This window comes from Pan paniscus, chromosome 2, assembly GCF_029289425.2.
Source record: "Pan paniscus chromosome 2, NHGRI_mPanPan1-v2.0_pri, whole genome shotgun sequence".
Lineage (NCBI taxonomy): Eukaryota > Metazoa > Chordata > Mammalia > Primates > Hominidae > Pan > Pan paniscus.
Genome location: NC_085926.1, coordinates 121568204 through 121582924, shown reverse-complemented (window position 1 = coordinate 121582924; position 14721 = coordinate 121568204). Strand labels below are relative to the sequence as shown.

At 43.8% G+C, this 14721-nt stretch overlaps 1 protein-coding gene and 1 long non-coding RNA gene across 12 annotated transcripts in view; one reads left to right on the top strand and one right to left on the bottom strand.

The window, feature by feature from the left end:
* The window catches only part of MYLK (myosin light chain kinase), a 271706-nt gene extending 257038 nt beyond the window's left edge, over nucleotides 1-14668 (top strand). For 6 of the 9 annotated variants that reach the window (XM_034957201.3, XM_034957195.3, XM_034957199.3 and 3 more), the window contains 4 exons: nucleotides 34-157; nucleotides 6643-6772; nucleotides 8206-8337; nucleotides 12627-14668. In XM_034957201.3, coding sequence (XP_034813092.2) covers nucleotides 34-157; nucleotides 6643-6772; nucleotides 8206-8337; nucleotides 12627-12871 — 631 coding nt within the window. In that variant the 3' untranslated portion in view covers nucleotides 12872-14668. The remainder of the gene's footprint in view (nucleotides 1-33; nucleotides 158-6642; nucleotides 6773-8205; nucleotides 8338-12626) is intronic. The other 3 variants (XM_034957198.3, XM_055110355.2, XM_063602908.1) reach the window with 1 other exon arrangement.
* LOC117979742 (uncharacterized) overlaps nucleotides 1-14721 on the bottom strand; it is a 45722-nt gene that overhangs the window by 3847 nt on the left and 27154 nt on the right. The window lies entirely within an intron of this gene.

Sequence of the window (14721 nt, the reverse complement as noted above, 5' to 3'; positions counted from 1 at the left end):
GCTCAAAAATCTCCTGATCTCTGCCTCTGTCAGAAACCGCCTGGACTGCACGCAGTGCCTTCAGCATCCATGGCTAATGAAAGATACCAAGAACATGGAGGCCAAGAAACTCTCCAAGGACCGGATGAAGAAGTACATGGCAAGAAGGAAATGGCAGGTAATGCGAGGGTCACTTTGGACTGGGATGTTGCCCCTCATATTTGTGTTGTTCAAGCCACTTTCATTTCCAGCTTGCCCTGGCCTCACACCAAGAAAGTTTAAATTTATTTCTGAAGTAGTCTGGGACCAATTTAGGCAGCTGATTAAGGTACACTGGTTTGCTTAGTCCTGAGTGCAGAGTCCCTTTCTCAAGGAGATGGGATGGATTCTTAGCTTAGCTGTCTCTCTGTTCCTGCTCACCTTTGCCCCAGGGGACCGTAAACCCTTATTCAGGTTAAGCCAATGACATTTTGTGTCTTCATGGCTTGGGATGAGCAACATCACTTTAAGGTCCATTTGTCAACCCTGAGAATGGGGTGGTAGTATGGTGGTTTCACATTTCTTTATGATGAAGGAGGGCACATGATCTAAAGAGAGAGACATGGTCCCACCATCTAGGAAGGTTGTATGTTAATAGCCATGTGTCCTTAGCAAATGATGTAACCTTGCTGTGGATTTTTCTCATCTATAAAGCGGGGATAATAGTGGTACCAACTTCACAGCATTGTTGTGATAATTATGAGAATTACACGAGATCATCCTCATGTGGCCTTTAGTAGTACAATGCCTGGCACATGGTGAGTGTCCAGAAGCGATCCCAGTCGCTAATAGGTATGAAGGTAGGCCATCTGTCAGGGACTATTTAAAGCACTACCTATGCACTAAATCTTTTAACCCTAGGAGGCAGGTACTATTATTATCCCCACTTTACAGACAAAATTGAGGCAGAGAAAAGGTTAGGAAAGCCATCCAGGATCACACAGCTAATAAGCAGAAGGGTCAGGATTCAAACCCAGAGCTTGACTGCAAAACACATAGTCTTAACCCCAAGACTGCCTCTGATAAAAGGCATGGGTGGATAAAATTATTATCCAAAACCACAGGATGTTTTTCAGTTTATCACCATCATCACCTATTTTATCATTTTTATTACCACAATTAGAATTACAGTTCTTTTTTTTTTTTTTTTTTGAGATGGAGTCTCGCTCTGTTGCCCAGGCTGGAGTACAGTGGCATGATCTCGGCTCACTGCAAGCTCCACCTCCCGGGTCACACCATTCTCCTGCCTCAGCCTCCCAAGTAGCTGGGATTACAGGCGCCCACCACCACGCCTGGCTAATTTTTTGTATTTTTAGTGGAGATGGGGTTTCACTGTGTTAGCCAGGATGGTCTCAATCTCCTGACCTCGTGATCCACCCGCCTCGGCCTCCCAAAGTGTTGGAATTACAGGCGTGAGCCACCACTCCCGACCTAGAATTACAATTCTTAGGCTGCTGGAGAAGACATGGTTTCTTTTTTTTTTTTTCTCAAGACAAAGTCTCACTCCATTACCCAGGCTGGAGTGCAGTGGCACGATCTCGGCTCGCTGCAGCCTCTGCTTCCCAGGTTCAAGCAATTGGGAGGACATGGTTTCCTTACTCAGGGACTATGTAGTGCAATGGGGAACTGAAGCAACTAGACATGAAAGGATGTAACACGCACCAAGATGTATAAACTATCCGGATAGTTCTCCATAGCCATGGGTGTGTATGGATAGAACGGACCTGGTCGCAACCAGAGTTGGATGTGATTATGAGGAAATGCTCCCAGGTGCAGGAGTTTGAATTAGGTGTGGAACCTCAGTCAGAATACAGAGAAGAGGACTGCACAGGTGGAGGAGAAGGCACAGAGGTGGGAGCCGGACCCATTCCGGCTGGGCTCGGCTGGACAGGAGCAGAGTCTTTTAGCTGGATACTCAAGGGACCCAGGGGCATTGAGACTTTGCCTGGGTGGCAAAGAAAAGGGAAATCACTGTGTTGGAGGCAACTGGAACACTGGTCATTTACCACACCAGGTGACTAAATCACAGTTGCCTCAAAAAGTAGAGTGTCACTCAGAGGTTGAAAGAGGGAGCAAAGGCGAATGGGGGCCACAAGTGTGGAGTTTAAGTGACCACCATCCCGAGCACATATCAGCTGTGCTCCTCCACCATGGAAGTCAGTTCCTGGCTACACCCCTCATGGGAAGGTGGGTCTCCAGGCCTCCCTCAAGTGCAAGGTGAGTTGAAACATCTGTAGCTGCTTACCTTTTGGTGCCACTAGGATCTGAGTAGCAAATATTCTTTTTAAAAAAGTGGGGGAGGATCTACAAAGTCAAAGTCAGCTGTATTAATAATCCTGTAGCCAGCAGGTCTCAAAGAAATATTTCTGGAAAGGATAGGGAAGCTGATGTCAGGGCGGGGCAGTCCTCAGAGCAGCGAGTCTAAGTGGATATTGCTTGGCTGAGGCTATAGGTTAAGGGGCAGCCTTATCACCTGGGAACATCTGCAGATGAACTAAAGCCAGGAGGATGCCTAAACCCAGGGGCTAGGAGCAGAGAAGAGATGAGGAAACAGGAGAGGAGGCAAAGGGAATTTTTCAGTTAAATCAGTCAGGGAATCATAGTGGTGCTGATTTTTTTTTTTTTTTTTTTTTTAAAGAGACAGGGTCTCATGCTGTCACCCAGGCTGGAGGGTAATGGTACAATCATAGCTTACTGCAGTCTCAACCTCGTGGGCTCAAGCAATCTTCTCGACTCGGCCTCCTGAGTAGCTGGGACTACAGGCATATGCCACCAGACCGGCTAATATTTTTTTTCTCCTTTGGTAGAAACAGGGTCTCACTGTGTTGCCTAGACTAGTCTTGAACTCCTGGCCTCAAGCGATGCTGCTGCGTTGGCTGCCCGAAGTGTTGAGTGCCCAGCCTATGCTGATATTTTAATCAATTTTTTTTTCTTCTTGTTTACGGCATTATTAGCAATAGGGTTTTCTGGAAGGGCGGGGGAAGAAAAGGGTAGAATTCAGAGAATGAACCTTAATTTTATATTTTAGTATAGATGGCAACATTTGGAAATGATTTTTCCACAAAATTGCACACAAAAGTTGTCCACAAAAATTCCATTCAACAAGTAGTTTCCCTGAAGAGTAGCTTCCCTGGTAACAGCTCTAACCATTTCATGTTACGTTGCTCCCTCAGGAAAATGTTTTCTGCATTTTAACTGCAATCACCAGGGCCTTAGCTCCCCTTGGAATATGAGGGTTCCCTCTTGCAGCAGCCAAGGTTCTGTGCAGTGGGGTGGAGTGGGCTGTGGGCGGGGGCAGAGGGAGAGGGGAAGATCAGGCTCAGGTGGCCCAGAACTCTCTGCAGCTGTGCCAGAGAAGGCACCTTCTTGTTATTCTGGTGTGGTTTTCATAAAAAGCCCTAGAAGGAATGAAGTGACATGGGAACAAATCCCTACAAGCAAAGCTAGGCTGGGTATAGATGACTAATCATATTACTCATCTTAGAATCAAGTTATTCCGAAAGAAGGTATATTTTAAATTTATATTAAAAGAATTTTACAAAGATATGTTGGAAAGGTGTAGCAATGGGGGCAGGTAGGTTGAGCAGATTAACAGGGTTTCCGCATGCACACTGGAAGCAAAAGACTAGACATCAGAGGCCCGTAGGTAGCCATCTTTATTTTCTGGGAACCATAAAGACCCCAGCAGTATGGACCAAGGGCATTAGGGGAGAAAACACTGGACTCAGTATAGCACGGAGTATTCTTGGCCATCCCATTTGGATGGTATGCACTGCTCAGGGGAAACTGTAGTCTTGGGGCTACTGGTATATATGGGGGGCTTTGATGGGTAACCAGCTTGCTGTGTGTTTGTCAGGGAATGTCTTAGTATTGGTGCCAAAAGACCCTAATCCTGGGAAACTCCACAAGCCTGCCTGGGCAAGCCAGGATGGCTGGCCCCACAAGCTCTCCAAGGGGCAGGGAATTTGTGCTGCATGAAGGAGGCTGGTGCAGATACTGCTCACCAGCGACACAGGAACCCAGCCTGGGCAATTGCCCTCAAGCAAGAAAAAGGGAGAAATTACAAAATCAAAACTTGGCGATCTTGATGTTCCAAAAATTTCCAAAGGTCTTTGGTCAGTAAAGCAACAACCAATTGTCAGCTCAAAGGCATAAAACTGGAAGACTAGAACATACTGATATATTCATTTCTAGTTCTGACAAATAACTTCCTCGGCAATTTTTTTTCACAAATCAATTTCCAAATATTTTTCTATGTTTTAAAAATTATATGCTGGATATCTCCATCTTTTAGAAAAGTTCTCCCTATGTGAGACATATTTATTTGTTAATATATTTACTACTTCCTCTGAAATGCTATAACTCTTTTGTTTCCTCATTCTGATAGCTTCATTTTAGTCATTTTGTTATGAAATAAAATCTGGAAGAAAAAAGACATCGTCTCGCCACACCACACAGGTGAAGACAGTCCTCATCAGTCCCAATCCTGATGTCTGGAATTGGGGAGCCCATGGGCTCAAGGCGGGTGTTCCTTGCTACACATTTATGGATATAAACCAGAGTCGTTCTGTAGAGGTCTGGAACTGCAGGAAGATTAGAATCTTCTGCTCCCAGGCTACTGAGGCCCAGAGAGGGGAACTGACTTGCACAAGGTCTCCCAGCAATTAGGGTTAGAGAACTAACCTGTCCCTTGTTGGGAATGAACCCTCTGGGTTTAGAGGCTCCTAGCCCAGGACAAACCAATCTGTGTTGGATAAAGGGAATGGAGAGCAGAGAAGGGCCGAGTCTGAGAATCGGGTTGATTAGGAAGCAGGCTGGTCTGACGTTGACTACGTAGGGAGGGCTGCCATGGCTGGTACCACCTCTTACCTGTTCCTGAGGGCAGGGTAACCTCCCATGGGAAGAGCTGGGTCTCTCTCTCTCTACACTCTGTCTAGCACAACAAACAGGTTGAACCAGTAACATCTCCCAGAAGAGCATGAAAGGTTGCCACGTGGCCTGAGCCTGCAGAGGCATTCTCCGCAGGGCCACACGGTGGTTCTGCGCACAGTTAAGTTGTTCAGTTTTCATCTCTCACCATCTTCCCCTCCTCATCACCTCCACCTGGGGCTGCGTGGATTCTGTTCAGCGACCCAGCCTCACTGTGGTGGCAGAGGCCAGAAACATACCCACACCATACAGTGTGATGTGTGTGAGAAGGGATGGCCAGGGGACAGAGCAAGGTGAAATGTCTGTCCAAAGTGCATGAGAGCAGTCTGCAGCAAGGATGGCAGGAGGCATGACAGTAAGGTCATCCCGCTCACTGCAGTAGGTCTCCTCTTTAACCATACACACACGCACACAATTTTCTGTATGTTTCCTTAGCACCCAGAAGTTATTTACTTTCAAAATGATCAGTCTTTTTACTGAAGCTTACTGGCTTTCCAACTAGTCCTAAATTGTGAGGCTTTACTGAAGTACTTGAGCATGTGAAGTGAACTGAGGAGGAAAATGGCTTTGCTGGCAGAGTTTGAGATGCAATGAGTACAAGCCATTTGCCTATGAAGAGGCTGTTTCCTCCCTCTCTCAGGGGGGACAAGTAGCCAGTCTGTGGTGACATCTGTTGTCTAGATGCACAGCTTTTAGATGCCTAAAAAAGATGCTTTGGGTGCAGGGGTGGAAAGACTTGGTTGTGCCTTAGTTTTCTTATCTTAGTCATTCCTGTTAACCTTAGAAAAAAGGTGAAAAACTTACTGAAAGAAAAGAAACAATAAGACACAATTGTACATTATTAGGGATCCTATGCTTGGTAGAATTTTTGCAATGTAAATAAATTACATCTCAAGTTCTGATCCTTTTCAGCAGAAATTCTTTCCTCTCCCAAGTCTAGTCACTGAGAAGCAAAGTGCCGTTGCCTTTTATTTCTTCAATGCTTCTTTTTGGTGCCTGAATGCACACCAAGGAAGAGCTCCCCTCCAGAGCTTCACTGCATCATGGACTTGTGCAGGGGCCAGCCAGAGTGTTTCTCAAAATCTTTTAAGTCTCTGAATTATAAACAGAGCTAAATGGGACCTTGGAGATCATCTTGTCCAGCCCCCTCCTAGAGAAGGAGACTGAAGCTCAGAGTGGTTAAGTGACTTGCCCAAGGTCAACAGGATGCTGTGTTATTATTATTATGATTATTTTTGCATCAGGACTTGTGGGATCTGTAGTAACTATTCTCTTGGCCAATTATAATCACATCACTGGCATTGTTTTACGAGAAATAGCCCCGCTAGGCCCAGTCAGCAATAAGTCTTTGGAGCTGTCTCAGCCTGCAGTTGCTTTATATAAACTATCCCTTTTATGGGAGTTGAAGCACTGTATGAAAAGGGTTTTTGTCTCATGTTGACCTTGTTTAGTCACATTAACGCACACATCAGTTCCAGGCCCCATTCCATTCTCTGAACATCTTCTGACACACTGACAGTGCTGAGCAAAGCAAGGTTGGGTTCGCTCCTCTGGCAGAACCTCGGCTCTCAGGAGGTCCTTGTTCCAGGGAACAGCTGCTTCTCTGGGGCTGGGCTCTACTCCCTGCAGCCCCTCGCACTACCCAGCTGGAACCAGGGACAACGCCTGAGTCCAACCCTCGTGTCTATTTTCCAGAAAACGGGCAATGCTGTGAGAGCCATTGGAAGACTGTCCTCTATGGCAATGATCTCAGGGCTCAGTGGCAGGAAATCCTCAACAGGGTCACCAACCAGCCCGCTCAATGCAGAAAAACTAGAATCTGAAGGTAAGGAGGAGTTTCTCCAGCCAGCTGGTGAGAAAGAAAGGGTTGGGGAACAAAGGGGCATTTTGAGGTTTTGGTTGGTTTTTTTTTTTTTTTTTTTTTAATATTCCCTGCAAGGATAAATTCAGAAGTAATTTTGGGTTGCCCTGACAATTACTAAGTCTAATAATTATTCTTAATCGTTTAACTTTAAGCTTAACTATTTTCGGGGGGAAAGTTGTTATTTGTCTAATAGAACTAGATGACCTCAGCTATGCTTTTTCATATATTTTGTGTTAAAATTAACAAAGACTGTATTAAAATCTTCTTTTGTTCTTATGGCAAAAGTGATATTCTATATTAATAGGCAAAAATAACATTAAAATTACATGTAGTTGTGTAAGATTTATAAAATATTCTATTTTCTACCATCTTTGTGGTTTTGTTTTAAATAAAAATTAACTCATATGGTCCACATTCTTTGGCATTGTTCATGATGCTGAATCGTGTCATTTGAACTGGGCAGACTGGGACTGGCAGGTCTCCTCCTGGAGACTAATAGGGTCAGTTACTTGCTCACCATCTTAGATGCTGTCCCGTCCATCTCCTCAGTGAAAGCCCCAGCCTTTTCCTGCCTCAGTTGCATGCAGGGCCAGACCCTTATCTCATTTGGCCAGAGACACCCTCTGTCCCTCCCTGCCTGGTGCTTTTTGTATCCACAGGTGAGAATCTGAGTTTAGATTCCCTTGGTGAGCAAAGGTAGGGTTATTGGTGAGGCCAGCAACTGCCTGCTCTGGAGCTTCCCCACAGCCAGGGATAGAGACTGCAGCACACAGGCCTGGTCCCTCCTGAGCCACTTCTGCCCCTCCTCAGATGACCCAGACTAGCCTGAAGGGAAGGGAGGAGATACAGGTGTCCCTCCAAGTTACAGCTTTTCCCTGAACCAATCCCACATCCTGGTCCACAGTCACACAGCATGAAGGCAGTGTGAGCATGGAGAAAGAGCCACTGGAAGCTAAAGATGCGGCTAGGACCTGACTCCTCCCTTGTAAAAAGCAGGTGGAACACCTGCTGCAGAAGGAAGGCAGAGGGATACCAAGACTAGGAAGGCTGGTGAGGTCCTGCCCTGCTCAGATACCCTCAGCTGAATCCTAAAACAGCATGAAATGCAGCCAGAAATCCTTTTTAAAGATGATTTCCTCTTTCAACATGTCAGCATAAGGGGAAGGGGGAGTCTGATCACTTCCTCAGCTTGGGCACAGTTTCTTCTTCTGCCAAAAACCATTTGGCAGCAGGCCAACCTGTCCCCAGGAGAAAGGCGTGCTTATGATTCAGTTCTCAAAGCTGGCTTCTTTGCTAAATCATAGCAACTTTTTTAAAAGTTAGTTTCTTTAAGCTAGAGGCGAGGCGAGAACAACGAGTGAAGAAATGACCTGGTCTTCTTCTCTGTCTTCTAGAAGATGTGTCCCAAGCTTTCCTTGAGGCTGTTGCTGAGGAAAAGCCTCATGTAAAACCCTATTTCTCTAAGACCATTCGCGATTTAGAAGTTGTGGAGGGAAGTGCTGCTAGATTTGACTGCAAGATTGAAGGTAAGTTGTAGCTGTGCTTCTCTTCACCATGAATAGGGTGTGGCTGGATGGTAGAGTCCCTACCATGCACCCTGGGCAAGAAGTCAGTTCTGTGCAGCTGGGGACAATGAGGAACCGCCAAGCTTTGGGGGAAACTGGGTCAGCAGGAGCTGCTCATAAAGGGCTATGCCCTGCACTCCCACCTCCTGAAGGTGTGTCCTTCAGTCACTTCCCCAGGGGGCACATTTGAAATTTCACCTACTTACACCAGCCACTAGACCTAAGTTTAGAAATGGCCTTGCATGGACTTACCTGGCTTTGGAACATGCTTAGTGAAATGAGCTTTGCAAACTGCTGAAAAGCATGTGACTTGCCCATACGAGGCCCTCAAAGGAAGGCTGGCACAAAGGCATAGGATGTGGAATCGGCAGGCTCTGCTACTCGTCCACAGGCTGTGTGACCTTGGATGGTGGTCCAACTCCCCTGAGTTACGGTCCCTCTGCTGTAAGATGATAGCTAAGTCATGGAGTGGCTCTGGGGATTCTGTGAGGGGACATACGTGAGAAGGGGGAACCTTTTAGATCTTGTAAAGATGTCACAGAGCAAAGGGAAAAGTTGTGGGACTGGCAGGTACAGAGAGAGTGCATGCATTGTGACTTCAGACTGAGGCCAGTTGGGAGCCAGGCACCCGGGACAAAGCACTCAGCCGGCACCATCTTCCCCAGGCTGCTTATCTGCCTGCTGGGAATAATGCAGCCACAGACCTGTCAGTGGTCAGAGCTCAAGGGACCTTAAGGGGTCATGGCATAGCACCTGAGAAATGAGCAAAGTTGATGACACAAAGCGTTTCCATTTTCATATAGATTGCAACCGTCTAGAAAGAGAAGGGACAAGATAAGACAGGCTCTTTGCTTCAAGTCTGTGACTTTCACCTGCCAACCAGGGTGGTGGGTTATCGCCCATTTTGGTCTGACCAAATAAAGCACAGAAGTTTATTAGGCAACTTTCCCAAGGCCGCATAGCACAGTACAGCAGTCAGAACAAACTGTGCCTCTCACTTTCTTTGATTCTCCAGCAATGTGACTAGACAATGCCTTTTGAGTAAAATAACCCAAAGTTAGGAATGGAAAAAATAGTTTTTCTTCTGCATCTTTATATTATCAAAGTGCCTTATCAATGCTTCGTCTACCATAGTCATTTTCCTTTCCTCACTCAATTAAAAGAAAGTGGATGTGCTGCCTTTGATAATGTGAAAATTCTCGGACTGGGGATTCTGCTGAACGCTCTGGAGCCACTGCTTGCAATTCTCACCATTACCATTGCATTTGGGTCTTCTGAAGTTTCTTTTCCTTTTTGAATGTTTTAAAATAACATAATGATTATCATTTTGTACTTGATTTTCTCTTTGGGATTGTTTCATACTTAATTTTCTCTTTGGAATTGTTTCATTGATATTTATGTAACTTTTGCCTGGGGCTCTGATGAGAAATTAAAGCATATGGATGCTGTTATGATAAAAACAAAATTGAAACTTTTGCACTGAGAGTGCAGGGCATGGGAGTGGAGGGTACTTTATGACCAGCTCTTCCTGACCCAATTTTCCTCATGGTCTGGGTGTTCCTAATTACTTCAAAAAAACAATTTCTAAAATTATTTTGAAAAAACAACATTGAAAAGAACATTAGAATTCTTGATTTCTTATGTATAATTTTTATTCTGGTTAGGGCTCATATTAGCCTGTTTGCATTGCTATAAAGGAATACCTGAGGCTGGAAAATTTATAAAGAAAAGAAGCTTATTTGGCTTGGTGCCAGTATCTGCATCCAGTGAGGCCTCAGGATGCTTTTAATCATAGCAGAAGCAGGCATGTCACATGGCAAGTGAGAGAGCGAGAGAGAAGGACGTGCCACGTTTTAACAACCAGATCCGCATGAACTGACAGAGCAATAACTCACCCATTACCTCGGGAAGGGCACCAAGACATTCATGAGGGATCGGCCTCCATGACCCAAACACCTCCCACCAGGCCCCACCTCCAACACTGGGGATCACATTTCAACATGAGATTCAAGGGGCACAAATATCCAAACCGTATCAGGGCTACAATTTTTTTCCTATAAAAATACTTCACCAACATTTAAGAGAAAGTCAGGTGGAATATATTGTGTATTTTTAAAGGTATGTGTATATATATGACTTTAAAAGCGGGGTACATGTATATACTATGTACCTGCAAACAAAATGCATAATGTTGGTAATGCTTCTGTACATATATATGTACACATACACATTAAATACATATAATATATATTTTATATGCATGTGTATTTTATTTTTTAATGCTGAACTTTGCAGAGATATGACTAATGCATAAAGGCTCATTGGTGAGGTCCATTTCCAATTGTCCATAGGCAAATTACCTGCTTTGGATCAGACTAAGACAAATATTGCTTTCTTCTTCTTAGCAATATTATCAGCTCTTTTAAATTATGTTTTATATAGCTGTTATTAGCTTTATTCAGTTATAATTTATATACTATAAAATTCACCTATTTTAAATGCACAATTCAATTATTTTTAATGAATTTATACCACAATCCAATTTTAGAACATTTTCATCACTCCAGAAAGATCCCTTGTTCCCATTTTGTTTTGACTCTTATTTTTCATTTAAATTATTTCACTTAAACTGTTATACAAAATTGAAAATTTAGGCTGGGCATAGTGGCTCACGCCTGTAATCCCAACACTTTGGAAGGCCAAGGCAGGCAGATCACTTGAGTCCAGGAGATCAAGACCAGCCTGGGCAACATGGTGAAACCCCATCTCTACAAAAAATACGAAAATTAGCTGGGTGTGGTGGTGTGTACCTGTAGTCTGAGCTACGCAGTAGGCTGAGGTGGAAGGATCACTTGAGCCTGGACATTGGAGGTTGCAGTGACCCGAGATCATGCTGCTGCACTCCTGCCTAGGCAACATAGTGAGACTCTGTCTCAAAAAAAAAAAAAAGATAGAAAATTGTATTTTCGGCCGAGCACAGGTAGCTCACACCTGTAATCCCAGCACTTTGGGAGGCCAAGGCAGGCAGATTACCTGAGGTCAGGAGATACAGACCAGCCTGGTCAACATGCTGAAACCCTGTCTCTACTAAAAATACAAAAATTAGCCGGGTGTTGTGGCGCGCACCTGTAATCCCAGCTACTCAGAAGGCTGAGGCACAAGAATCACTTGAACCAAGGAGGCGGAGGTTACAGTGAGCCAAGATCACGCTACTGCACTCCAGCCTGGGCGACAGAGTGAGACTCTGTCTCAAAAAAAAAGGAAAAAGAAAATTGTATTTTCAATCTAAGAAGGTATTCAGATCTAGGTGTAGAGTTGGAGTTGGAGCAGTATTTCAGGTAGTACTCTATTTTTAATTTTTATTTTTGCCATGTTGGCCAAGCTGGTCTTGAACTCCTGCCCACCTTGGCCTCCCAAAGTGCTGGGATTACAGGTATGAGCCACCATGCCTAGCCTCAGGTAGTACTCTATGTCTGTTTAAAGATGGGTGGGTGTGGTGGCTCACACCTGTAATCCCAGCACTTTGGGAGGTCAAGGTCAGAGGATCACTTGAGCCCAGGAGTTTGAGACCAGCCTGGGCAACATAGGGAGACCCTGTCTTTACAAAAAAAAACTTTTTAAAAAATTAGCCAGGCATGGTGGCATGTACCTATAGCTCCAGCTACTTGGGAGGCTGAGGGAGGAGGATCACTTGAGCCCAGGAAGTTGAGGCTGCAGTGAGCCATGTTCATGCCACTGCACTCCAGCCTAGGTGATAGAATGAGACCCTGCCCCCCTACCCCCCAAAAAGTGAAAGGTGGGATGTTTAACTGAGCACGGTCGCTCATGCCTATAGTCTCACTACTCAGGAGGCTGAGAAGGGAGGATGGTTTGAGCCCAGGAATTTGAGCAACAGTAAGCTACGATCATGCCACTACACTCCAGCCTAGGCAACAGAGTGAGACTCATCACTTTAAAAAAAATAAAAAAACTATTAAATAAGTTTTTTAATAGGTGGGATGTGGTGCTAGTCCAACATGTGTGGGAAATGGAACAACTTTAAAATATTCTATTTGGGGTTTCAGATATTGGTATTTACAAGACATGTCCATATTCTAATGTAGATATCAAAACAGTCGATAAAGGCCAACATCAAAATTTTCTCCTTAACCACCTTAATCAATAGTGGTAGCTGACAAGTTGCTTGCATGAGTTGATAAGAAATTTTGAATAACAGTTCCTGCAACTTGTGTTCTCTCCCTGTGATGCAGGATACCCAGACCCCGAGGTTGTCTGGTTCAAAGATGACCAGTCAATCAGGGAGTCCCGCCACTTCCAGATAGACTACGATGAGGACGGGAACTGCTCTTTAATTATTAGTGATGTTTGCGGGGATGACGATGCCAAGTACACCTGCAAGGCTGTCAACAGTCTTGGAGAAGCCACCTGCACAGCAGAGCTCATTGTGGAAACGATGGAGGAAGGTGAAGGGGAAGGGGAAGAGGAAGAAGAGTGAAACAAAGCCAGAGAAAAGCAGTTTCTAAGTCATATTAAAAGGACTATTTCTCTAAAACTCAAAAAAAAAAAAAAAAAAACTCAAGATAGTAAAAGCACCTAGTGTGATAGATTATCGGTTAGGTCATTTGTGGGTTGATTCTTCAGAAACAGCAGTTGATACCTAGCAGCGTTATTGATGGGCATTAATCTACGTTAGCTGGCACCTTAAGATACTAGTGCAGCTAGATTTCATTTAGGGAAATCACCAGTAACTTGACTGACCAATTGATTTTAGAGAGAAAGTAACCAAACCAAATATTTATCTGGGCAAAGTCATAAATTCTCCACTTGAATGCGCTCATGAAAAATAAGGCCAAAACAAGAGTTCTGGGCCACAGCTCAGCCCAGAGGGTTCCTGGGGATGGGAAGCCTCCCTCTCCCCACCCCCTGACTCTAGAGAACTGGGTTTTCTCCCAGTACTCCAGCAATTCATTTCTGAAAGCAGTTGAGCCACTTTATTCCAAAGTACACTGCAGATGTTCAAACTCTCCATTTCTCTTTCCCCTTCCACCTGCCAGTTTTGCTGACTCTCAACTTGTCATGAGTTTAAGCATTAAGGACATTATGCTTCTTAGACTCTGAAGACAGGTCCCTGCTCATGGATGACTCCAGCTTCCTTAGGAAAATATTTTTCTTCCAAAATCAGTAGGAAATCTAAACTTATCCCCTCTTTGCAGATGTCTAGCAGCTTCAGACATTTGGTTAAGAACCCATGGGGAAAAAAATATCCTTGCTAATGTGGTTTCCTTTGTAAACCAGGATTCTTATTTGTGCTGTTATAGAATATCAGCTCTGAACGTGTGGTAAAGATTTTTGTGTTTGAATGTAGGAGAAATCAGTTTGCTGAAAAGTTAGTCTTAATTATCTATTGGCCACGATGAAACAGATTTCAACTGATAAAGAGCTGGAGAACTCCATGTACTTTGGAATCTCCTCCAAGATAGCCAGAGTTTAATACATCTTCATTCTCAACACTCTCCAAAGAACTTGACCTACCTTATGGGTTCCATATTTTTCTTCTTAAATGTGCATCAATCATGCCTTGCCCCCAACCTTTAAATATATTCTTAGACCTGGTAAATGCACTCAGACTTGCGTCTTTAGGAATTTTTAACTTTCTTTCACTACATTGGCACTTAAATTTTTTCTTTATAAAACTTTTTGAAGGTCATAAACAAAGACCATAATTGATGATAGACCTAATACATTTCCTCTGTGTGTGTGTGTGTAACATTCCAAATACTTTTTTTTCTTTTCCACTGTTTGTAAGGTGCAACAATTTAATATTTTTAAGGGACTTTTTAAGAGTTCCTTAAGAACCAATTTAAAATTACTTCAGTGCAATCCTACACAGTATCAACATTAGAATTTTGATATTAGTCTTATGTTATCTTCCATTCTATTTTTATCTGCTTTTTGCTGCTAGTTTCAAACTGCCAGTATTTTTCCTTTTGCTTTTAAAATAGTTACAATATTTTTCATAATAGCCACAGTATTGCCACAGTTTATTATAATAAAGGGTTTTTATTTGATTTAGTGCATTCAAAGCTTTTTTCTATCACTTTTGTGTTCAGAATATAACCTTTGTGTGCGTGTATGTTGTGTGTGTGCATGTGTGGCGTATATGTGTGTTACAGGTTAATGGCTTCTTGGAATTGTGTTAATGTTCTCTTGGTTTATTATGCCATCAGAATGGTAAATGAGAACACTACAACTGTAGTCAGCTCACAATTTTTAAATAAAGGATACCACAGTGCATGCTGTTTGTTCAATCTTTGCAGACTTCTCTTTCTTTCCATGCTACCAGTT